The sequence below is a fragment of the Rhea pennata genome, chromosome 4, assembly GCF_028389875.1.
Source record: "Rhea pennata isolate bPtePen1 chromosome 4, bPtePen1.pri, whole genome shotgun sequence".
NCBI classification, from domain to species: domain Eukaryota; kingdom Metazoa; phylum Chordata; class Aves; order Rheiformes; family Rheidae; genus Rhea; species Rhea pennata.
In genome coordinates this window covers 77,318,437-77,342,087 of record NC_084666.1, presented here as the reverse complement: position 1 = coordinate 77,342,087, position 23,651 = coordinate 77,318,437, and the positions used below count along the sequence as shown (strand labels likewise).

Here is a 23,651-nt window from a genome sequence, read left to right as displayed (position 1 = left end):
AATTGTGTTTGCTGCAAGATACTGTATAGTTTTGTATTCTGTAATAATTTTATTCTATGGGCAGATGTCTCATAGATGAGCCTGTGACATTCATTGCTTTTCTTAGGATTGCACCAGGTTCTGTCTTAGCTTTGTAATTCCGTAACTGGCCACATAACAATTTTTGAAAGTTGTTTCATTTTCTTAAAACTCCTAAAAATTTATAGAAGCAGCATAGCCTTCTGGATAGAGCGTTCTTAACTGGATAACCAAAGTAAAAAGCCACTTTCCTCAGTGACTGTATACTTTAAGGAAAAATTTACTCCTTTGAAGTGCTTTCTTGTCTACTGATGAGAAATTATGTAAGATTCTGCTACACTTGTTTTATTTGATATTTCAAGGAGCTCTGAATAACTTTTCTTGATGTTCAAAAGCCTTTAGAGTTGACCTAAAACTGTTCCTACTTAAGTTAGTGGGGTCCAGTTTCACCAATGATGGAGTTAATCAGGTGCTGAAAATCCTGTTAGGTGCTCAAGGGCAGACAGTAGGACTCAAAATGAGCTGTTAAACGTATTTAGTGATTGTCTGGTGTCATTGTAGGTTCTCTGTGATATCGCATCTGGCTCCAACTGCTAGCCTAAAAGGACCTGGATCTCCTGCAAGTTCTTTGTTATATCTGCCAATCCCCTGCAGTCATTTTGGATACCCAAGAAGCTTTGCATTTACTTGGAAGTCAAAGCTTTTCTGGGGTTGCTTTTTATGGAGTAACTTGTGTGCTGTTAATTTGTGCCTGTGCTTCCCCCATGTTATACTACAATGCACATACCTTCTCTAAGCTTAAGCTAGGAGACATAAATACAGCTACAATGCACAAAGTGGTAATGAAATGAGTGTGAATAGTAAGTCACTTCAGTAGTTAAGTCACCTTGAATACTGTTTCAGTGCTCATGAAAAAAAAATGATTTTTACCTGATGAGCAACTCATATAAACTGTGCCAAGAATTAGCAGGGAAAACATTACCAGAGTTATTTTTCGTTTGCTGGTAGTCAGTCATTGGGCTACAGGAAAGGAGGGCTTTTCTTCTACCTTCTCTCCATCTGTTAGTTCACTGATCAGCTGGGAAAGGACTTCAGTCCTTCTCACCGGAGCTTTGCTGTAAGGCAGATTTAGTGAACAGTCAGGAGAAGACTGGCTCTTTGCTGACAAATACGCTTAAAAAAAAAAAATGGGAAATCCATACATACCATCTTGTTTTAATCTCTTCTCTTGTTCGTGTTAAAAGCATCAAGATAGAAAACCAGGGAGATTCTCAGGGTTGGTGAAGAAAAACTCCAGACAGTGTATGATCTCAGTCTTTAAGGAATTTTGACTTGTTTGTCCATTTGACAACACATCGTTCTCCTGGCTTTGGGCTTCTCCCCATTCTACTGTTCTGAGCTTGTTTGGTCTTGGGCACTAAAAGAAGCAATGAAAGATAGTCTTGGCAAGCACATTCCTGAGAGTTTTCCCACCACCACTGCCCTGCTGATGTGATGTGCAGCAGCTGGCAGAGAATCTGCTCTGTCTCTGTTTTTTGTCTCACAGCCACTTGTTCCCCATCCTGTGTTTTCCTATCAGGACACTAACATTTATTTGGTCAAGGCTGGATTGGTCACTGACAGCTCTGAGAAAAGCAGCTCCTGTGTCGGTTCTCCCAATCAGTTGATCTTACACATTCATTGCAGCTGCCATTCCTGTAAGCTGTGGGCTACAAACCCACCTGGTAAGGGCTTCAAGTTTCTTAAGCTGCTACAATCATTTCAGTGCTATCCGCCAACGGTAGCTCCCCACACTCTACTTGTCTTATGCTGGCAATCTTATGCTGGCATATTTCCTCCCTTCGTATAGATACTTTGTTCTTGGCAGAGAACTTTGTCCATCTCCCAGCTCAACCTGCCCTGCCTGAGCATGAAAACAGAGAACAAGGCAGTCAGAAGAGATCTAGTGCTCAGAGACTGACCTTCTTCATAGCTTATCTTCTCGATGCAGAATATTGACCTTTGCCAAGAGAACAGATGCCCTGCCACAGGGGATCAGTCCCTTGTCTCAGAAAAGCCATTACAGCCTGATCCTGTGCTCCCTGGCCATGCGTACATGCTGCAAGCAAAGTAGGATTTCCTAACCACGACCCAGATACAGTTTCTTTAGCTCACTTTTTTTTTTATAGGTGTTTGAGCTTGTTTGAGCCTGTTGGGCTCTCCCATGGGTTGAGCACTATCCAGGTGACTGCCTATGCAGCACAGCACCCTGTTCACATTGCACCTCTTTGTAAAACACCCCCATCCACCTACTCAATCAGTAGCTCCCTAGAGATACTTCAGGAATCATCTTGCCTCCACTCTGGGCCCTCCCAGACAGACATGCCAGACACAACTGCCTCTCTGGGAACTGAGTGCTCCTACCCCAAGATGGGAGCACTGTTTAGATCTGTTCACTTGCCACTTCTGGGCAGTCACTCAACATTTCCCCCTGCCTGTGTGTCCTCCTGTGCTCAGTGTGTTGGCAGGGCAGGAGTCCTCACCAAGGCTGAAGTCTTGAATGTTCCTGACTCTGTTGTACTGACCCAGCATTCCCTGTGCTGACCAAAGCCCCTCGAGAGGAAATGACAGCAGAACTGCAGTAGGAAGAACACCACTCTCTCTCAAGTAAGAGTTCCCAGTTCAGGCTCCCAGCCCATACCAACTCAAACTTACAATAAACACAGTGCGGTAACCCAGAGTCTCTCCGATACAGATCAGCAAGAATCACAGTGGCCCCCCACAATGTTAATTAGACAAAGCAACTGCAGTGGATATAGTAGAGAATTCAGCATGACCCAGACAGAACTACCATGCAGAACTATGCTTTGCACAAAGCCCAGTGCAGTCCCCTTCTCCAAACAAGTCCCTTCGTAGGAACAGTCAGGGAGCTCCAAGTGACCGAGGATGTTGCTGTGCAAATGATTGCTTCCCCGAGGTATCAAGGCTGTCAGAGGAATAAATAATTTGGCTGTGAGCTTGCTCACCCGGCTGTCCCCGTGGTTGGCCATGTAGAGAAGACTGTTCGCAGCTAGGACTCAGGTTTGCTGTGAAGTCATACTTGTATGCTGACTTCCTGAAAGCAACAAAAATCAAGTTACTACGGGCAAAACCAGCTTTTGAGTTAATCACACAGTGTCCCTGAAGCCTCAAAGAACTGTTCCTGACATTCAGTAGCCAGCAAGCACAGTGTTAGTCTTCATTTCTCCCCTCTTTTTCAGTTGCCCTGCCTGCCCCCCTCAGTCACCACCACCCACCATCGTAGCAATGCTGGTTGTTTTTCTTCACCTGTTGTGATTAAGCCAGCATCTAGAGAGATCAGGGCATAGATTGAAACTGCTGATCCGTGGCCTTCCGATAATGTGGCCCAGCTCTAACATCGGTCATTTCTGAAACTAGTTGGGAGAGACTGAAATCTAGAAACATTTTGTCTAGATTTTTCCAATTTTGGAGGTGTAACTGAGTAAATACCATTCAGAGAGACGAACATCTCACTATACTCTCACCAGCAGGCTTATAAGCAAGGCTGTGTCATAAGTCTATCTCTGACCAAAAGGAGACTAGTTTGGGAAAGACACTCTTGAATGGAACAGACTTCAGAAATGCTTTTCCCCTGATACCTGGCTGGGTTTGTTTACCTGATGAGGTTTAAGAACCTGAGACAGAGTTTAGCTTGCTGAAATGGCATTTCAGAGCAATGCATACTGATATTATTTCCAGCCTGTTAAGAGATGATGTTATAGAACAGTTGGCCAAAAAAGCTATCCTTTGCATCTTCCTTAACTACTAAGTCACAGCTAATGTCTCAGTTCAGCAAACTGAGAAGGGGTAAGAGAGCTGACCGTTACAAACCCACCTAGGAGATAAGCTGTGATTTCTCCCAGCAAAAGTCGTACTTCCCAGCTTTGGTTCATTTAAAACAAGCACTAAATAGGCATTTTCACCAGTTTCTGAAAGCTGTCGAGCAAGAGTTAGCTTATGCTAGGAGACTGACTTCTTAAAACAGAAAGCATTACAAACTGTGCTTTAGAGATGTACTGCAGCGCTGATGGATGTGGGAACGCATACTTGTTAACGTGAAAGCAGGTCTGTACTCTGGAAAGGATTGTACTGGGCAGCCCTACAAAGCACCGCTACAAATCTGCCCTTCTGCTTTAAAGCTGTCAGCACAAGCTGAGGCCCCATTTCATGCAGAATGTATAGTGTCGGCTCGGGAATGTGCCAAGTGATTAAACAGAAGGCATGCAAAATGCTCTGGGAATGGCTGACTGGATCATGTTTTCGTCCCAAACAGGTCCCAGCACAAGGCACCTACCTGTTTCCATAGTTCCACTCCTAACTGGGGTTTGGGAGATACAGACTGAGACAGAGAAATGTCTAGATGGCTGCTGTAGAAATGTTTCCTCCATGTGTTCGAAGGTGTCTAACTGTATCTCTCCAGAGTTTTCTCCAGGTCAACTACCTTCCCTGGTGAGAAGGAAAGGAAGAGCTCTGCTCCTGCCGAAACCCCTCTGACCCTTCACTCATCCCACAACACGCAGGATCTGAACCAGCAGTGTACTTCCTGTGCCCTGTGCAGAGCAGCCCAGGAGTGCACCAGCCCCCCTGGTAATGTACACAGAGTTTGCACTGTCACTTAAAGGCCCAGGAGCAGATTTTTTTAATGATTAAACTAGGAGTCTCTTACTGCCCATCCTGAAGCCCAGCTCCAAGGCCACAGGAGAAACCCAACCTGGGGCACAGCCAGTCCTGACATGCCACGCTGGGCAGAAACAGGGTCTATCAGGGCTGGGGATGGGGCGGTTGGGCCCCACCACCCTGCGGGCACTCAAGCCCCTTGTACTATGCTGGGACCCAATATATCAGCTTTAGGAGAGCTGCTGAGCTGGGGGCAGCAACCCAAGGAGCCCCCAAGGGGACTGCAAAATGTGGTCATCTGCAAATACCCGAAGGAGGCCCTAGGTGCTTTGTATGGAGATGCCTGCGTTAAGCACACTCCTGGCTTTTGGGTCTGCAATGATATCCCAGGAGCCTGTAGCTCGGCATGGTGAGGGCCTCCCCAAGGTCAGCTTTCAGTAGGCACCTGCGGTCACCCTGTACCACTCGTCTGCCCAAACTGGTCTGACGGAAACTGAGCCCACCACCAGCTATCACATAACAGCTGTTGCAAGGCAGGTGTTGGGGCCGGGCACCTCCCACAGTGCTGGCAGCCAACACCCACAGAGGGAAGCAGCCTCCCAGTCCCCCTGCAAAAAGTGGCACTCCAATCAGAGGTGGAGAAGAGCCTACCAGGAAAGGGAGGGAGGTCAGGAGATGGCATAAAAAGCCTGGTGAGGTTTCATTTAGCTAAATGGATGCCTCTCATGTGGCCCAGGGCACTGATTTATCATCCAAAAAAGCCCCACTATTGACACAAGAGGTAGCAGGGAATGTTCTCAGCATGTCCTGCTGCCTCACAGGGACATGCCATCGCAGGGGGGATTGAGCAGGCAAGCTCAGTCCCCCAGCGACAAACATTACAACGTCGGCAGGAGCAGCTCCAGCACAGAAAGCGGGGTATCCTGGGGTAGGCCTTCAAGGCAGCATGCTATCCTGGAACAGAGAGGAAGGGCAGACTCTGCTCTGCATTTCTATGTAGGCCATGTCTGTCACATGTGAACCTTGCAGCAAAGCTCACTTCTGGTGAGAATATGCTCCAATGGCTTTTGCTCTGGATCCCAGAGAGATAAAGTCCCCCGTGTTGGCCTGGATGTAAATATTTTGGTCAGGATTTTCAAAACCTGCTTGCTTTAGCCTAGAGGATCTGTCTAGGACTGATTTCAGCAGATATTTTCCAGTCTCGCAGCTGCCTGAGTTGCTCTGTAAAAAATGCATGACTGTCTGAATTTCCAGAAGGATTTTTGGAAGGTGTTTGCTCTTCTTTGCGTTCCTCTGGCATTCCAGGAGTAAAGAGCAGATCTGCTCGTCTCCTGCAGTTTCTTTCCTGCTTTTCTGATATCCAATGCTGGAGCCAGTGTTTTCCTGGGCTGGGTACAGCAGGCAGCTCACATGTGTGATGCCCAGCTGGTTCTCTGCGTGCTAGGGCATGCTTTGCCTACAAGCAATGGCAACACTGTTGAAAAGTCTCCTGGCAAGGAGCTGCAAGTGTCAGTGCCTGTTTTAGTCACTTCAAAACAATCTGGTTAGAGGAGGAGGGAGGAAGACTGTACCCCAGGCAGAGATTGCAAATGGAAATACCAATGAGATGACACTGTTCTCTGGGAAGTGTTGGAACAACTGGAAGAGCAATAAAATGCTACAGTTTCCATCCACATGGCTGTATCCCATGGACAAGGAAAAGGTGGGAATCATTTCGGAAATGACAAGTGATTCATATCTCTCTGGTCTTGGCCAGTTCTGCCACTGAGGAAAAAGAGGCTGAGCCCTGCTTTCTAAAACAAAATGAAACTCCATCGAACAGGAGTGTGGCCGAGACTATTGCTAAGCCTGGGTGGGCTCTTGGGCTGCAGCTAGCATTGGTATTCCCAAAGAAAATGTGGCAAGGGGGCAGTCCCAGAGCTGTGGCAGTAGTGGCTCAGCACTGCCCCACAAGCGTCTACAATATCATGCTTTTCTGATGAAAGGCTGTTTCAGTATGCAGTGATTCTTGATTTTCTCATCATCCTGCTGCTGTTTTGCCAGTTTTGTGATCAAAAGATCAGTGATTAACTCAATTTCTTGTGTTTTGGGGTGTCCCATAATAGCAACTTTTAGCTGCAGAGCTGCTGATCTCCTAAGGTCTCGTGGGGCAAGTGGTTTTTGCAGGTAGAAATCTCATCTGAGTGCAAGAATTATCCTTTCAGTCAGTACTGGCCTGTTAGGAAACTCTTCTGAATGGAAGGCAAAAAAATCAGTAAAGCTGTGTTTTCAGTTACATTTTTCAAGTTAATAGCCAGAAAAACCCAGTACATCATTAAGAGAAAAAAAGAAAAAAGTGAAAAGAAAAGAGAAAAGAGAAGAGAAGAAAAAAAAAAGAAAAGGGGAAGGCAAGGCAAGGCAAGGAAAGGAAAGGAAAGGAGAAAAGAAAAGAAGAAAAGAAAAGAAAAAGAGAAGAGAAAAGAAAAAGAAAAAAGAGAAAAGGAAAAAGATAAAAGAAAACCACTGGGGAAAAAAAAGGAGAAGATGGCTTTTGCAGTTTTCCTTTGCATTGGTTTGTTCAGGGAAGGGGAGGTTTTGCTCCTTTTGAGGTTGGTTTTCTTGGGGGGAACATAGTTTCTGAGAAACATACTTTTTTATCTCACCTAATTAGAAAAAGGAGAAAAACTCTGCTCAGTGCCCAGACAAGAGATGCTGGGATTAACTGCAATTTACAGGAAGAAAGACATCCCCACAAAATACAGGAGAGAGACGTGTGGGCAGAGGTGATGTGAACGAGTCAGAAAATCAGGAGACCTGCGTTATACTCCTCCCTCTCTTCATGGGTCAGCACTTCCAATCTATCCTCTTCATCATTTTTTCACCCTGTTTCCACGCTGCTTCAGTGGAGCAGCGTTTGGGCCAGGATGGCCATGAGTTATATGTCCAACGCCCCTGACAAAGCAGCTCCAGCCAACGTGCTGCTATCATGCAGGTCTTGGAGGTTCCCAGGAACAACAGTGAGTCTTGAAAGATTGCAGGATCCAAAAAGCGTTAGAGTTTTCCAGCCAGGCACAGTCAGATTCACAACATGACATTTGTGCTGTCACTGCAGCAGTCCCGGCAGTTCAGAAGCCATTTCAGTGGCATGTCTCAGCCTGAAGCATAGTGCTGCCAGGTCTCCCAGTGCAAGTCTGGGCTGGGTTCAGAGGCGAAAGCAAAAGGTTCTTTCCACATTAAAGACTTTCTTTCCATTGATGGTAATAAACAAGGGAAGAGAGGAACCATCCTTGTTCCTGACAGCCAAGTTACTCACATTTTGCAAAGCTTGGGGCACATACATGCAAGAAAATAAAAAGACAGCATGCAAACATGAAAATACCTGCTCTGTACCAGACTATCTTCCCAGCTGTCCTGTCTGCAAGGGTGGCCAACAGCAGGTGCCTGGGCAGAGCACAGGCAGAGGGCAGCTAGGTAGCAATACCCACCAGAGCCTTGCTGGGCATCTGGCAGGATGAGATTCAGAGCTTCCACCTGTGCTTCGTACACCAGGTTCAAAATCTAGGCCTGCGCCCCCCTGCAGGGGTATGTTACAGCCCCTTTGAATGCACTCTCATTCCTCCAGCCACAGCCACCAGGAGCATCCCTCTGGACACGTCCTGAGACTTGCTTCTCTATATCTAGTGCTACCCACGTTACGGTTGCTTAGCACTGGCAATAAACAGGACATATCCCCTTGGACAGGCGCCTGCCCGAGGCACGCAGGAGCAAGTCTTCTACCCAAAACCTCCTCTGGCAGGGATCAAACAGCACCGCTTGGTTTATCAGGCAGCGAAGCTACTTGTATAGCGCAAGTACTCTTGCTCAGTTGGCATCAGCCTGCTAGGAAAATCAGCATGGATCTGTCTGCCCTTCAGCACTGATCACTTCGCAGTCCCCTCATCTTGGCCCATGTCTCCCCTGACACTACGTAGCCATCCAATCTTCAGGACAGTTTTGGCTCAATTGCTAAAAATAGGGCAGATTTCTTGGCTGGGTTTGCACAGTCACCTCTCCCAAGGGGCAGCGATCCCTGCCCCAGGCTCCAGCCAGCTCTTCAGCTTTTTGCTTCCAGTGCCAGTTTTCCTTTTGCTCTGGCAGATAAGCCATTGCAGCCCGTCTGTCAGTGTTTCACAAGCCCTTTCTCCAACCCCTCTGATTTTCCAGCATCCTGAGAGCTGAAAAATAACCAGCTCCCCCCACTAAAATGATGCCTCTCTTTACGCTGCTGCCTAATGCACCCAACCCGCCCCGTCACAGAACTGGAGGCTTGCGGCTGCTTTCGCCGGGGAGAGCGCAGGCTGTTGGCAAAGGGGGATGTCCTGCCCTCCTCCCCAGTCCTGGACTGGAGCCCTGCACCGGCATGGGTGCTTGGGCTGCTGCAGCAGTTTGGAGCTGAGACCCAATGCTTCCCAAGCTCTGCCTGCCAGGATCACTGGGCTGACTAAAGCAACAGCAGAGCCAGGAGCCTGAAACCTGGACAACTCATTTTCAGGGGACTAAAGCAAGATAAGAAACCAGCCCCCAGCCAGCCAGCCAGGGAGACCCAGCCAAAGCACAGAACGGCTCGGCGCTGTGTTCTCCTCACTCTGCTTTCGTCTTTCCTGTGACTCTGCAGCAAGCAGCCCCCCAGCCGTGAAACCCCAGCAGTCTCCGGCAGGAGACCTGCAGGACAGCAGCTCCCGGTGCCGGACGCAGTGGTGACAAGCGCCGACGGCTGCCCGCGCCCCCAAGAGCCCCGGAGTGTGTATAACCATGCGCTGAGCCCTGCCAAGGCGGGCGGGTGCCAAACCTGAATTACCAGCCCAGAGAGCAGCTGTGGATCCCAGGAGCTCTGGCGATTTGTGGCAGGTTTTTCAGGTCCCGGCCTGTCACACACGCGCACGCAGGTACTTAAGCGGTTGCCGAAGACCTGTGGTTTTTTGATTTTTTGATTTTTTGATTTTTTTTTTTTTTTTTTTTTTTGCACACTGCCTGCTCCCTGCCAGCTCCAGGTAAGTGCAGACTTTGATCTGCGGGGTGCTGGGGTGGGCATATGGTCAGGGATGGACTGGAGGATGGCGGGGGGGACCTCACCTGTGCTGCTCGTGCTGGGGAGGCTGGAGCAGCACCCGGCCAGGCAGAGACCCTCGAGCAGGACCTCTGGGGAGGGAGAGTGACGGAGGGAACCACAGGGACCTGCCTAGGCTTTGGCAGCCGCTGCTCTGTTGTTTATGCTGCTCACATCAGGTATTTTCATCTAAAAGGCCCAAGTGGATAGTTTGCAGGATGTGTGACAGGTGACTTTTCCTCATTTATGGCAGGGTCCTGTTTATTTTGAAAGCCTCCGTCCCACCTTATCCTGTGTGCCGTCCCCGTTGATGTTATCCACAGCTGCCCCCGGGCTCAGCGGGAGGCCAAGCAGAGCTCAGGACAGGCTGCAGCTCTGTGGCTGATCAAGGGATCAAGGGAGGGCAGGAGGGGCTGCTCGCTGTGCTGATCCTGGCGGTGGCAGGAAACAGCTGCAAGCTAAGAGCGAAGATCATCTCTTTGCTGGAAAAGCAGCTGCTTTCTGCCACAGCAGTAAACACTGATTGCACTGGCAATACTGGCCGTGCACCCCCAGGAGAGCAAGGGAAGCCCTTTCCCATCTCATGCCAGAGCTGGATGTCCTTCCTCTATCCCCCCACCCCACCACCACCCGGGGTCTCTCTGGGGAGCTGGGTGCAGCTGCAGGACCAACAACAGCCATGAGAAGTGACCCCCAGAGGTGCCTCTCCACCTTGGTGCTCCAACCTCGCAGTTACGTTAGGTCATTCAGGGCTGCGAGCTTTGGCCGGGGCAGCTCTCACCTTGCTCCACCTAAAAGCAGCAAGGTTAGAGCCAAGAGTGACTTCCTCAGGACTTCTCAGCTGGGCTTGTACCACAGAGCAAGTGTCTTCGGTGCCATGGTTTTGCTGTGACAGCGCATCCGGCATTGCCACCTCTGCCCCAGTGAGTCACCCCCGGGTGCCAAACGCCTGTTCCTGTGCTGCTGAGGGTGGACATGGGGCTGCTTGCAAACCTGAATGCGTAACAGCCCTCCAGCCTTTCTGAAAGCCAAACAGAGAGTTAATGCCTTCTATGCTGAAAAAGAGATGTTCTTCCAAAGCCTATGAAAGTGCAGACAGGAGAAAAAAATAATATATACACACGTATATATATACAGAAAGAAGTGCTTTTAAGCAGCTGAGCAAAATGTTTGTGTTTCTCTATGTTTCTACCAAATTAAAAGAAATGTAGGCAAGAAAATCACCTCTCCTGGAAGGGGGAAGGGTCCTGCACGGCCCTAGGAGCAGGCTTGGCCCTAGGCTTCAACAGGGCTCCCAAGTGGTGGGTGTGTGGTGGTGGGCTGGGTGAGGCTGCTCAGGGTGCTGAGAGGCTCTTGGTACCCTCAGGCCCTCTCATATATCCCTATTTTTACCAGCGGAGAGGTTCTGAGTGCCAGGTGGCATTCATGGCATGGGGCACGTGGCTCCCAAAAAACCACCTCGGGCCCAAGGGGAGCAATGTGGAGAGACCTGCAGAGCCCTTCAGGATTATGGCGCTCTCCTGCAAGCCTTCACTCAGGCCCAGGGTGGAGAAAAGGCAAGGAAAAAACATCAGGCATCACATCCAGGCGCCAGAGCACCGTGAGCTGCCAGTGGGTAGGAAATTCTGCACCCGACAGGAAAATGCCGCGGGCACCCGGAGATTGTCAGGAAAAGAAACGGCCATGAGCGTGAAGCGGGGAAGTTGGATTGGGCGTTGCTTGTGCAAATCCATGCGCATACGCTAATGCGGCACGCCGCAAACAACGATTGATGAACTGCTGTGCCCTGCTACTGACGGTGATCCGGTTGGACGCATCCTCTGGAGGTGACAGGAGATGCAGGAGCCTTGTAGCTGCTGTGCAGCCTCTGATTTGGATCAAGGAGGAGCTCTCCTGACGGAGAGCCCGGCTGCTGCGCTGTGCTGGTGTTGGAGAGCAGCAGCACACCGGCTCACACACGCCAGGACATGGATTTCGCCTGTCCCCTTCCTCTCCCAACACCTGAGAAGCAAGTTCACACTGGAGCAGCCAGCTGGCCTCATGGTGCCCGAGGGTTAAGGGTGGCCTTGCGCAGTCCAGTGCAGCGGTGACGGATGAGGCCGCCCACCAGCACGCTCCATTACACTGGAGGACGCTCCAGCCTTGTGCAATGGGTATGTTACAATCCATATTTAAGTGACTCAAGCAGATGAGGCTGTTTCACAATCAGCACTGGTCTATTTATAAGCCCCTACTCGACTGCTAAATGATCCGTTTATCATTCAAAGCAGCCTGGTGCATACGAGGCTCGGTGGGGCGTTGCTTCTTGGATTGAGGCTTGGAGGAGAGGGTCTCTCCAGCCCATTGGGTGCAGGAGAGCTGGCTTCCTGCAGGCTGTGGAGCAGTTTTGGAGCTGAGCCCCTTCCCAGCAGTGCTGCCAGGAAGCAAGAGAGCCCTGGGGCAGTCAGCACATACCGGGGTAGAGCACGAGCTGAAGGTGAGTAAACCCCTTACCCAGAATGGCAGTCAGGTTTAAAGCTCCGCAGCTGGGGTGCAGCACGATGGAGGTGTGTGGCAGAGACGGGACAAGTTGCTCGGAAAGCGGGAGAGCAGATCAAGAAAGGCCACATTTTTGAATGCAGCTCCTCCCCGCGGCCACCACCCCACCTTGGTTTCGGAGACATGGAAGTAGGTCATTGTGTAAACCCAGTGAGGGACTTGGGCGCATCTTCTGAGGGCGATGCCTTCGTGCTTTTGTCAGCCACAGGGGCTGGCTCAACTCCGTCGCCCGTGGGAGCAAAACTCGGAGGCCTGTAGAAGAAAGAGATGGGAATTACCCATCTGCAGGAGTTTTGGGCGATGCACAAGACGGGCAGAGCGGAGGAGATTGTGGGTGCCTGGCTTCTGGCACTGATTAGAGCCAAAGGCAGCCAGCACTCAGGTGCGGTCCTCCAAGGACAGTCCAGTGAGGCTCGGGAGCAACGCAGCTAGCTGTATTTCCTGACGCATGGTAATGGAAAGGCGAAGCAGCCCACCCGCTCGCAGCCAGCCTTGCTGGCCACGCTGCTGGAGGAGCAAGGAGGAGACCAAGGTGTTGAAGAGGAGGGGAACTGAGGCCACTGCTGAGTCTCCAAGACCACGTTCCCAGTGGATCCTGCATCCTTTGGCTTGCAAGGCACCTATACAAACTCAGCTGCTGGTTACGGAGAAAAAGAAAAATCCCATATTGATTTCACTAGCCTGGATGCGAGACCCTGCCCCAGAGAATAAATAACATTTTTAATTAATTAACAAATTGCCTCCGCCCTGACGTGCCCATTGCCATGACATCACCCCAAGTGACGCCCAGGCCTAAATATGGCTGTAAACAGGAATCATCCCCGCGGGAGTCATACTGGCTATAAATACAGCGACAGGGGGCTGCCGCTGGACAGGCAGTGTTTTCCTGCCAGCTGAGGATGGTGAGACAGCTCAGCCCGGACGCTGCAGGGCTTGGGGCGGCTGCGGCGAGGAACCCAAGGCAGGGGTGGCCAGCAGCATGCCTTTGGGATGGGTGCTGTGCTGCACCGCAGCGGGGGGGGCTAGCGGGCATGGGGATGGCCCGCTCCCGGTGCGGGCAATAACTGCGGCCTCTCTCTCTGCAGCGCCCAGCCCCGTAGCCCTGCCGTGGGAGGAGATGGCCACGGAGCAGCCGGTAGCACCCACCGAGGAACAGCTGGAGATCCTGGAGTACAACTTCTGCAAGGTGAACAGGCACCCCGACCCCACCACGCTCTGCCTCATCGCGGCCGAAACAGGGCTCTCCGAGGAGCAGACACTGGTGAGTGCACGGCCCTTGTCCTGCATGCTGCACCACCCGCGCACCCTTCTGTGCCCCACATGCTTCATACTTGTGCCCCCCACACACACCTCTCCAACCCCATGCTGCACACCTGGCACATGCTCCTGCCCCCTGCATCCCTGAAGCCTTCGCCTTTGCAATCGCATGCCCAAGCGCCGCTGCCCCTCTATCCTCCACAGCCTCCTGCACCCTGGCCCTGGGCCCCACTGGGATCTCCGCAGTCCTGCTGAGATCAGCTCCATCCCCAGCTCAGACTCAGCCCTTCCCACAGCAAGAGTGAGGGTACGTGCCAGCAGGCACTGGCTAGCCATAGGGTCCTGGATATACAACTGCACGTGGTCTGTTCCTTCCAACCCCTTTGCCTCTCCGGCAGATGTAGCATCTCCCAAATGTCCCACCAGGCTGCCCTTGTCTGGGACCTCTGCCAAGCCCCTGTGGTCCTGCTGGTACCTGCAGGTCCCTACAGGCTTCAAAGCAAGGTGGTGCCTTCCCACCCCCTTCACACTGCAGCGCAGCCCTGGCTGTGATGGTACCACAAGGGTGCTGGTGCTGACGTTTCCTCCTTAGAAATAGCACTGGACCTTTTTTTCTTAAAGTGAGGACTAAACACAGGCCATGTAGGCCCACCATGCCTCCGGAGATATCTTCACTGACAGCCACATCTTCCACTGAATCCAGGGTGCCCCTAGAGATCTGGAGATGAAGGTCATGTTAGGGGAGGTATGGAGAGCCGGGCACTTAGCTGCAAAGTGCCTGCATTGCGTATGACACGGAGAGTCGCCGTGTCTGATCTAGAGAGCTTTATCAGCTATATATAGCAGCTGGTTTACTACCAGTAAAAATGTGATGCGAAGCAGTAGAACAACGCAACAGGACACAGCAGTTCAGGACAGGAAGTGAAAGAGGAGGTCAGCCACGACTGGACGTGGTCCAAGGCAGTGCTAGCGCGAGGGAGCCGCTGGTGGTGGACAGCACGTTTGTACCTTTAGACACCACAATAGCCTCAAAAATAGCCACGAACAAATATAGCAACCAAATGAGCAGCAACAAAGCAGATCACAGGCGCGTTCCCAAACAAAAGGCTGAGCTGTGCTTCCAGCACATGTGAATTTTACCTCCGGTCTTACAAAAGTGATGTGGCTTTATCCAAGCTGCGTTTTATCCCCCATTTCGAACTGCAGTTGTGCTGCAGCAGCATCAGCAGAGCCGGGGGCTGGCTTAGCAATGCCGAGTTACATAGAGAGTAGCACAGCCATGTATATTGCTTGAAGACTGGATCATTTCTAATTCATTTTTTAAAGCTATTTTTCCTTAAATCTACCAAGAGTCACTGAAATTGGTTTCTGAAATGAGTTCACTTTGGGATCCCATCATTTTTGGTTTCACTGCTCTGGGTGCTTAAGCAGATGCCGTCCAGCAGCTGCTTAACCAATCTCTTACTCTGTTTATAAGAAAAACCTGGCTCCGTTTGCTCTTTAGCAAGGTGATTAGGCAGGTCTGTTCAGCCCAGCACACTCAGTTCTTGGGTTTGGGGTTTTTTTCTTTTCCCCTCCAGAAATGGTTCAAGCAGCGCCTGGCGGAGTGGAGGAAGTCTGAAGGGCTGCCCTCGGAGACTGGGTCCGTCAGGGACTAGAGGATGCTGCTGCCATCCCCATACCTGCCGCAAAAGATGGCTGCGCTCTTCGGCTTTGGTGCGTTTCCTTGGGTTTCCCCTGTCGCAATAAGTTTTGTGACACAAATTAATACCCTACTATTTAATATAATTTTTATTTAAAATGTACATAACCAGGAAAAGGGGGAAAAAAGATTATATACAGATAACGTATATGTATACAGCTTTCGACAGCTGCATAACCTGTCAAGCAATTCACATCATTGACACTGACTGCCCAGGGCCAGGCAAACTCATGCCTGTGTCCTGGCCTCTCAGAAAAGCTACCATGAAAGATCCAAATATAGGAATGAGGGGGAAAAAAAGGCTTTCTTTTCCTTATGGTCCCCAGATACAAAGTATGTGGGCTAGCTTTAACATCTGGAGCATTCCAAGCAGAGGCCATTTGGAAAACCGGAAGTGATATTGGTGTGTTCTTGGTTAGCTCCAGATGCAAACAGTAGCTCTAAGGTATTGGCAAACCGGTGCCCAGACGGAGCCAAGACCCCTCGAATGCATCTCTCACATCTTTGTTAAATGTCACCTAGGGGAAAGAACTGGTTGGCTTTTTTTCTGGTGCATTAATAAAATGCAAAGTTTTCTGGCTCAGAGGAGCTGTGTCATGTCCTTGCCCACGCTGCGTGTCCCGGCAGCAGGAGACAAACGCCTCTGGAAGGGCCGTGGTTCTCCAAGGTGGCCTCAGCAGGCACCACAATGACGTTAGCAGGGAGCCGCATCAGCCCCTTTTTGGCCACCTATGAGCCGTGGTGACATGGCTGTGCTGGAGCTCTTGTGCTCCAAACTCTTCCCCCTTGTTTGTACAGGCCTGTGCATGGGCAAAAAGCAGAAGCAACACCGTTGCCCACTGACCTTACCTTGTTCAAAAAAATCCTCTGCTTAGTGGCTTAGCGGAGCAATTAGTGGATCCTCTGATTAATCCCCTTCTGGTTTGTGGTCAGCTGCCTCTGTTCCTCAAGCGGAAAAATCAGCTTAACACAGGGAAGATTAAGATACATTGACTGGCACCAAAACTGCCACAGGCTCAGGAGAATCCCTATTTTTGCTTGTTCTTCTCCTTCAGCTGCACTTTCATTTACGCCTTTTGTTCCTATTTGCAAGCATTTCTCTTGCTTCAGTATTTCCAGCCCAGCGCCAATGGTTGCCAGTGCAAAACACACTGAACTCATAGGAAGCATGGAAATGATCTCCTGTGTGCCATGTCCTACACTGAAGGCACACACAGCCTGCGCTGCCCACTCGGCAATCCGGCTGCAAAACTGACTTACCTTCAGACCAAAGCTCGGAGTTTGTTTTGCAGAGTCTGGCACCAATACCCATTTCCTTCTTGGCCTTTGCAACATGCCTCCCCACCTTATGCTGAGGGGAACTCTGCTTTTTTGGGTTGGACTCCAAAAACTCCAAAGCAAAGCTCAGCTCTTCCGCCCCACATCACACAACTGAGTATCCGAACCATGCAGGCTCAACCAGCCTGCAAAGCTGGTATCAAAGAGGCGCGTGAAGCAAAACACTGGGTCTGCCCATTCCCTGGGCCTTCCGGAAAATGGGGTCCAGAAGAGCCATGTCAACTCCATACTCTTCCCCCCCAGCACCATTTCCAAGCTCTTAACTAAACCTTTGCACCTTGTCAAGCGCAGCCCTGGATCTTAATTTTGCAGCCTGGTGCGTCTCTATTTCTGTTGCAAGCACAAAACTCTGCATGACGCTAGTAACATCACTAAACTTGAGCAAACATTTTGAAACGCAAGGCAAGGAGTGGCATTACGTGTCACATTTCTGCATGCGAAAGAACAGGTCCCGTGCTGGCTTCCCCCAGCAGCACCGTTATTTCATTACTTCTTTGATATTAAAATGAAGCAAGAAAAAGAGTGGTTAACCCCCAACATAACCCCTCCTTGCGAGAGAGGCTTCCCGCATCAGGCCAAAGTCCTCTCTTTTCCTCTGTCGACTGTTTTGCTCTTAAGGAAGGACTATTTTATTTAACTCCCTGGATAAGCCCAGGAAAAGGGAGCTGCTCACGCGGAGGCCCGTTCCTGCCCCTGTGCTGCGCTCTGGGAGATCTTCCAGCCGCAGTCCAGTCCAGAGGTTGATCTCAGCTGTCCAAAGCGGGACGTGTTTCTGCTGGAGCTCAGTGCTTAACGGGGCGAGCCAGATCTTGGAGTCGAGCAGAGCAAGTCGCCTTCTTGGCGGTCTCCTTCACCGTGAACGCCTCTGGGTTGAACTGAGTCAAGTCCATAGGAGGCCTGGGTGAGTGAGGACAGAGCCAGTCAGGCTGCACCGTGGTGGGGCCAGCTCTCGGAGCCGCCCGTCGGCTGTCGCCCCTCCGCCTGCGCCCTGCCTTTAGCAGCGGAGGGCAGCAATCTAGTTGTGCCAGCCAGCCAGCTTTTTAATTGCAGTTAAGATACCCCAAGCAATCACTCCTAACAGCTCTCCTAGTTCTTCTGGGGTGCCATTCCGCCTCAAGAGTGCTTTTCAAACTACAGTCCATGCAGCACTGACACAGCCTGCCGTAGGAAATCCATGCATTTTTGGCAGCAGAAGGGCAGTGGCTTAATTGCGCCAGCCAGACCCAACTCTGTAAGGTGCCATGGCCTGCACAAAATGGGCTGAGAGCTGAGCAGCACCTACCTTTTGCGAGGCTGGGCCAGCTCCACGAGCCTTGGCGTAGCCACTGCATGCAGCGCTGCCTTTGTCACCAGCCACTCAGCATCTCGCAGGGGCATGTAGTCGGGAAGCAACCTTTTTGCCCCAGCCAGCTCCAGGGTTCGAGGACTTGCGACTGCTTGCTGAGCTGACTTGGACACCTGTGGAGGAACCGGGAGGGAGAGTCCTCGTGGGTGCCCTCAGCATCCAGGGGTGACAAACATGCAGCTCAGCGTACCCAGATCTGCAGCCACTGGCTGCACAGAGATGGGACATTGTCCCGGCTATGGCTGTGTCCGGTGCCAGATGAGCTGTGGAAGGGGAAACCACAGTCTGGCCAGTCCCACAACCCAGCTGCCAGGCTCTGCTTCTTCATAACCCTCAGCTGACTTGTCCACCAGCACACCCCGGCCTGGACATCCCAACTAGACGCTCGTCCACCTCTTCCCAATCCCCAGCCCACATCTCACCATGCTGAGACACCAGGCACAGATCTGCCCTTCTCCTACTGGGAGCCAGGTCAGGCGCCAGAGAGAGGGCTAGTCCTGGTCTCCTGCCCAGGGAGCAGCTTCAGGGACACCACCACATCTGAGGCTGCCATGCGGAGCTCCAGGGGCCCCATGCCTCCAGTGCAGGCAGCAGGCACCCGTTGCCCTCCCACCAATGCCTTACCGGCCGAATGGCAGCCTCAGGGCGTCCCCGGTCATAGCAGCAGGTCTCCTGCCTGACCCGGGGCTCTGCGAGACGCTGCAACCGTAAGGATGGTCTGGCCAAGGCTGCGGCGTTCGTAACGTGCGTCTCCACCTGCACAGGTTCAAGGTGGCCATGGAGGGACGTGCGCACGGGCGGCAGCACCAGCCTGTCAGGAAGGCTCTGTCACCCCACAGCCGTGGCATCCCAGGATGGCATAGCGGACACCCTTTTGCCCCTAACACATCAACACTTCATCGTTTTTTGTTTCACCCCAGCTATAGGGGTGATACATAGGGGATTTATTCCAGAGTAGAGAAATCCTCTTCATACCCTTCCTTCTGACTGAATCCAAGAATTTTCTTGCTAAGGAGAAACACTCAGATTTCAGGTGAAGGGTGAAGGTGCAGTTAGCTGCATTCCTATAGCAAAAGAGATTGCTGCAGTAGCACATGACTCCTGGCTCTCCTTTTTGCAGTTTTACTGATGTCAACTCCAGCACCTCCTCCCACATCTCTCAGCTCAGAGACCGAAGCCAGGAAACTTGGCCTTTGCCGTGGAAATAAGAGCAGTCTGGGGTTGCCCTAAGCACTTTTCCTGCTGCCTAAGCAATGATCTGCCTAAAAGGAGCAAGTTCAGAAATACCTCTCTAAATCAGGATTCTGGCAAACCAGTATCAAAAAAAAAAAAAAAAAAAAAAACCATATATATATATATACTGCTTGCAGGCTTATACCCGGTCTGCACGCAGCTTGGAGCATGGCTGCCCAACTCCAAACCTGGCTGTGCTCCCTAAAAACCTCGGGCCGCCGCACCACCTCACCTCTCCAGCTGGCAGGAACGCAGGGTGCAGCGCCTTGGGCCGGGCGAGTTGCAGGATGCGCGGGGAAGCTTCGCAGCTCAGCGCGCCCGGCGGCACAGGCCACTCAGGCCGCTGACGGGGCCTGCAAGCAGAGAGATATGGTGCAGCTCCAGCCCCACATTCGCCCAAAGAGAAAACTGAAAGAAGCCCAGATGGGCTTCTCTGATGCAAGCCCTGAGGACTCACCTATAGCACCCTACAGCTCACCTATAGCACCCTACGGCACACCTATAGCACCCTAGGGGCTTTCTGGCATCTCACCTTTGCCGCAGGTAAGCTGCCTGGCATTTTTTCGGCTCAGACAACTTCAGAAGTCGATCAGACGGCAAGCCAAAATCCACCAGCAGGGGACGCTCCCAGATTGCCGATTCCCGGCCACAGCTGTACAAGAAGAGGGGTCTTGGGGGGGGGGGGGGAAGCGTGGAAGAGTTAGTGCAGCCAACAAACAGCAAACATGATCCTGGCAAACAGCATCCAAAGGCTGGATAAGTAGCTGTGCTTGGTGCAGGTACAAAAGTTGGCCCCGGCACCCACGGAAAAACCAGGAACCAAATGCGCGTTTACACGTGGTATTATCTGAGCTGAAAAGTAAACGCTCGTTTGCCTACGCAAAGGGCTTTTTTAAGCACCCCCAGTACAACGTTTCCATCAGGGCATGCGTGCATACACACAATGTCTCTTTTTTCAAGCAGAAGGAAAGCTGGTTTTTGGAGGACTTTAGACAGGAGAAGGTTTGGATAGCAGCAGAGGAAATTACTCCCATGTGCTTGGAGACTGAGATCAAGGCTGGCTCCCAGGGCAGCTAATCCAATCTCTAACCAGAGCTGCAACCACAACGTTGCCGCGGGAGCCCTTCCCACAACGACAAATAGCCCCTGCCAGAGGCTACGAGGAAATAAAAGGGCACCAAAATTGAACACTCCCCAATTCCTTCTCTTTTTGGAAGCACTTTCTTCCCTGCTGCACAGAGCTCTTGTTCCAAGCGTCGGCACAGCCCAGAGGGTCTCAGCAGTGAGGAGCTCCCCATGGGAGGGCCCGAGGCGGGATGCAGCTTCACTAGCTTCTGCCCTTCTCCTGGGAACCAGCACATCCCCCTGTCTACTGAACACCACCCGAACCACCTCTTTCATGGGGACGCCATCCCACACCACTGACCTGCGCTGGAGCTTGCCATCAAAACTGCGCTTGGGCTTGGCCAGGGCCACCGTTCTTGGGGATGACTGAGCAGTGACGGCGCCCCGTGAGAGGGTCCAGATGGTCTGTTGGTTTCCCCATCTTAGCCTAGCAAGAACAGAGTGTGAAACGTGCCCTTCAAATGTGCACGAATGTGAAATGTGTTTGCTGGGGCTGGCTCCCGTCTCTGCCTAGGGTGGGATGTGCTCCTGGTCCGTAGGGCTCCCGCGGTGCTAAGCGTCACAGCCATCCCCTGAGCTCATGCCACCTCTGACACTGAAGCTCCTACCATTGTGTGGGCAGTTGCTGTCAACTTTTTTTAAAAAAAAGGACCTTCAGGTGATGAATATGGTTTTACAGCTCCCAAGGCACACGCAGAAAGGGTCATTTCATTACATCTTGAAGCTCCTGGTGAGGACGATTCACAACTGCCTTTTACTTGCCTCACTAGTACCATCTAACTATGCCACAGGAATGATAGTAAGAATACTAGTAAGGTTATGATCAGGGTGTGCCGTGGAAAGTGGGTGACGTTTTGCAGCATGTTCGTGCTAACTCGCTCACCCCCGAAGTGAATTTGGAGTTGTTATCTGCTCACTGAGAGAGGGAGACAGCATGAATCTCTGCCATGGCGGGAGAGAGTACCAGGGAAGTTGGGGTAGGACAGCAGGGTGGTAGGTTTGCAGAGCCCTTCTCAAGCACAGCAACATGCAGCTGGACAACAGAGAAGAGATGTTATCCAGAGGCTGATGCCCTTGCTTGATCCTGTGCCAACAAGGGCAATTCTGTTTCTAAAGTGGGGTTGTGTCCTCCAGGGTACACCGGCCTGCAGCTCCAACAGGGTCTGGTCCGCTTGCACCACAGCGGACCACACTGCAACATCTGAGATGCCAGACCAGGGCAACAAAGACAAAAACTGGGCCAAGCACTGTTTTTGGATTGAAAACAGAAAAAAGCAAACTGAACAGAGACCCTGGCACCTCGACTGTCTCATTTTGCTGCTTTTGGAGCCACTTCTGCTCTTGAGATCAAAGCCACAGCAAGACAGAAGTCTCAGGCCATGCCAGCCGAGACCTTGTCTGTCCCAGCCAGGTTGTCCACGTGCCTCCTTACCCAAGAACTCTCTCCAAGTAACTGTCCATCCATTTAACCTCCTGGTGAACTCACCAGCCTGGGGGAGTTCGTGCCATCTCTTGGGATGCCAAGACATGCATCTGCAATTCTGCCCTCGCTGCAGGGTCCCTTCAAGATGTGGCAGGGAGAGGAGAGTTTCTTGGTTAATAACATGCCATGGAGCCCCAGCGGGTGGGGGATGGACAACTCCCCAGCCCACTCAACCCCAGAAACACCCATTGTCATCACCCAGGTGTTTACTAAAAGGCACCATGGAAACGACACTGTTGCCACAGGGCTTTAGGAGCACAGGTGAAGACGTAGTCCTTAAACTTCACAATTTAATTTATTTCAGTCCAATTATCACCCAGGAGGTCTTAGATGCCACAGAAACACAGGCATATACCTGTGCCCCAGGATCACGTATTACGCAGCCCAGATGTTTCTACTGAATATTCAGACCAAAATCAAATGTCACTGTCTGGTCCTGCTGATCAAGTGTCCTAGGCCTGACACCCCAGGGGCTCGGAAGCATTCGTGCTTTGCGATCCTGGGCACAAAGCAGAAGGATGAGAGAATGTCACTGCCACGAAGGCATTGCAGAGCGTCCTGGTGCATCTGCCCACCAGGGCTGCAGGCACCTGCCCTCGATGAGATGGAGAACAACCATCCAACATGGGTGATCATGGTCATCTGTACCACAGAAAAGACCACAGAGGGTGAAAGCCTGGGACATTGATCTCCTGCTTAACATCCCTTGGCAACGGGGCAGTGTAGCCCTAGAGAGCGGCGAGGACACCGATGTAGAGAGAGATCGCTCACGGCAAACTGCCTGCGCTTTGGGAGCAACCTCCTGAGCACTGGCAAACATTTGCTGGAAAGCTCGGCACCAGCGAGGGTCCTCAGGTGTCCTCACCACACGCTGGCTGCGAGCGACACGCTGTTTTTTCTCCTCATCACGCCTAACCACTGCTTATGACACCACAAACACAGGATCGCAGCAGGAACTGCCCTTGGGACTCACTTGACAAGCACTAAGCAGGTTTTTCTCCAGTTGTTTCCCTGGTACCTTCCCGGCAAAGCTGCGCAGCAACATGCTCCAATCCTCTCTAGTAGCTGCTGCTGACTGCAGGCTTCCAGCAGCTCCCAGGACCGCAAGACAGCATCGGCGCCACATCCGCTCCCCATCATCACCCTCCTGGGACATGCACCAACACCACTGGTAACCTGTAGGCTCCCGCTTGGCACAGTCTAAGAATCTATTACTTCTTTAACCGCAACTTCAAAGGGAGCTTTGAAAGCCTCAGAGGAGTAGCGGCTGTATTCAGTTGGACTCTGTAAAGCATCAAAAGAGCCGTCACATTTTAAGATGTAGGAACGGGAAAAACTTGAGATGCGGCAGTGCAGTAGCTGCAGAGAAACGATGTCAGGTGTGATGAGGGGCGGCCACACACCCCAGTGGACCCCAATGGTGATGACAGCCAAGCAAGGTGCAGAGATGCCTTTGCCTGACGAATGCTGCAAACTATCACTTCAACTTCAGCACTTCTTCGTGAATTTTGATCCCCAATTCCAAGGTGTGCGTGCTGGGAAGCGGTTTAGCTTCAAGGGCCAGAGGAGCCCCACCATGCAGGGGGAGCCCACCAAAGTCCTAAGGTGCTTGCAGCACCCTCCTGCTCTGGCTTCTCATTGATTTCCCTCCCCCTTGGGCTGACCTCAGCAGAAGGACTTGCTTCAGCACCTATTTCTCAGGCCAGCAAACAGAATGAAAACCGTGCTACCAAGAGAAGATAGAGCCTTATCGGCAGTGATGAGTGAGCTGAGCATCCATCCCCTACAGAAGAGCGAAAAGTTCTGATTTTAAAGGTAACTGCCCAAGGAGGCCCCTGAAGCCATCTAAGGGCATCTGATGCCCCAGTCCTTGTTCGGGTAAATGAAGCCC

General features: G+C 51.6%; 1 protein-coding gene and 1 long non-coding RNA gene across 5 annotated transcripts; one reads left to right on the top strand and one right to left on the bottom strand.

Annotated features, from left to right (window-relative positions):
* Positions 1 to 729: 729 nt before the first annotated feature.
* On the bottom strand, positions 730 to 3,108 carry LOC134140258 (uncharacterized). Its single transcript, XR_009958375.1, has 3 exons — positions 3,024 to 3,108; positions 1,225 to 1,435; positions 730 to 1,133 (listed from the first exon to the last, which is right to left on the bottom strand). It is a non-coding gene; the product is annotated as an uncharacterized LOC134140258 (long non-coding RNA).
* Positions 3,109 to 9,584: 6,476 nt separating this feature from the next.
* Positions 9,585 to 15,821, top strand: HOPX (HOP homeobox). Of its 4 annotated transcripts, none has more exons than XM_062574397.1 (3): positions 9,585 to 9,683; positions 13,363 to 13,538; positions 15,115 to 15,821. In XM_062574397.1, exons 2-3 carry the CDS (start codon positions 13,395 to 13,397, stop codon positions 15,190 to 15,192), a joined length of 222 nt encoding a protein of 73 aa, XP_062430381.1. In that variant the 5' UTR covers positions 9,585 to 9,683; positions 13,363 to 13,394; the 3' UTR covers positions 15,193 to 15,821. The 4 variants fall into 4 exon arrangements, with proteins under 4 accessions (XP_062430381.1, XP_062430382.1, XP_062430380.1 ...); XM_062574398.1 differs by lacking the exon at positions 9,585 to 9,683 and adding an exon at positions 12,118 to 12,215; XM_062574396.1 differs by lacking the exon at positions 9,585 to 9,683 and adding an exon at positions 13,078 to 13,179.
* Positions 15,822 to 23,651: the final 7,830 nt, after the last annotated feature.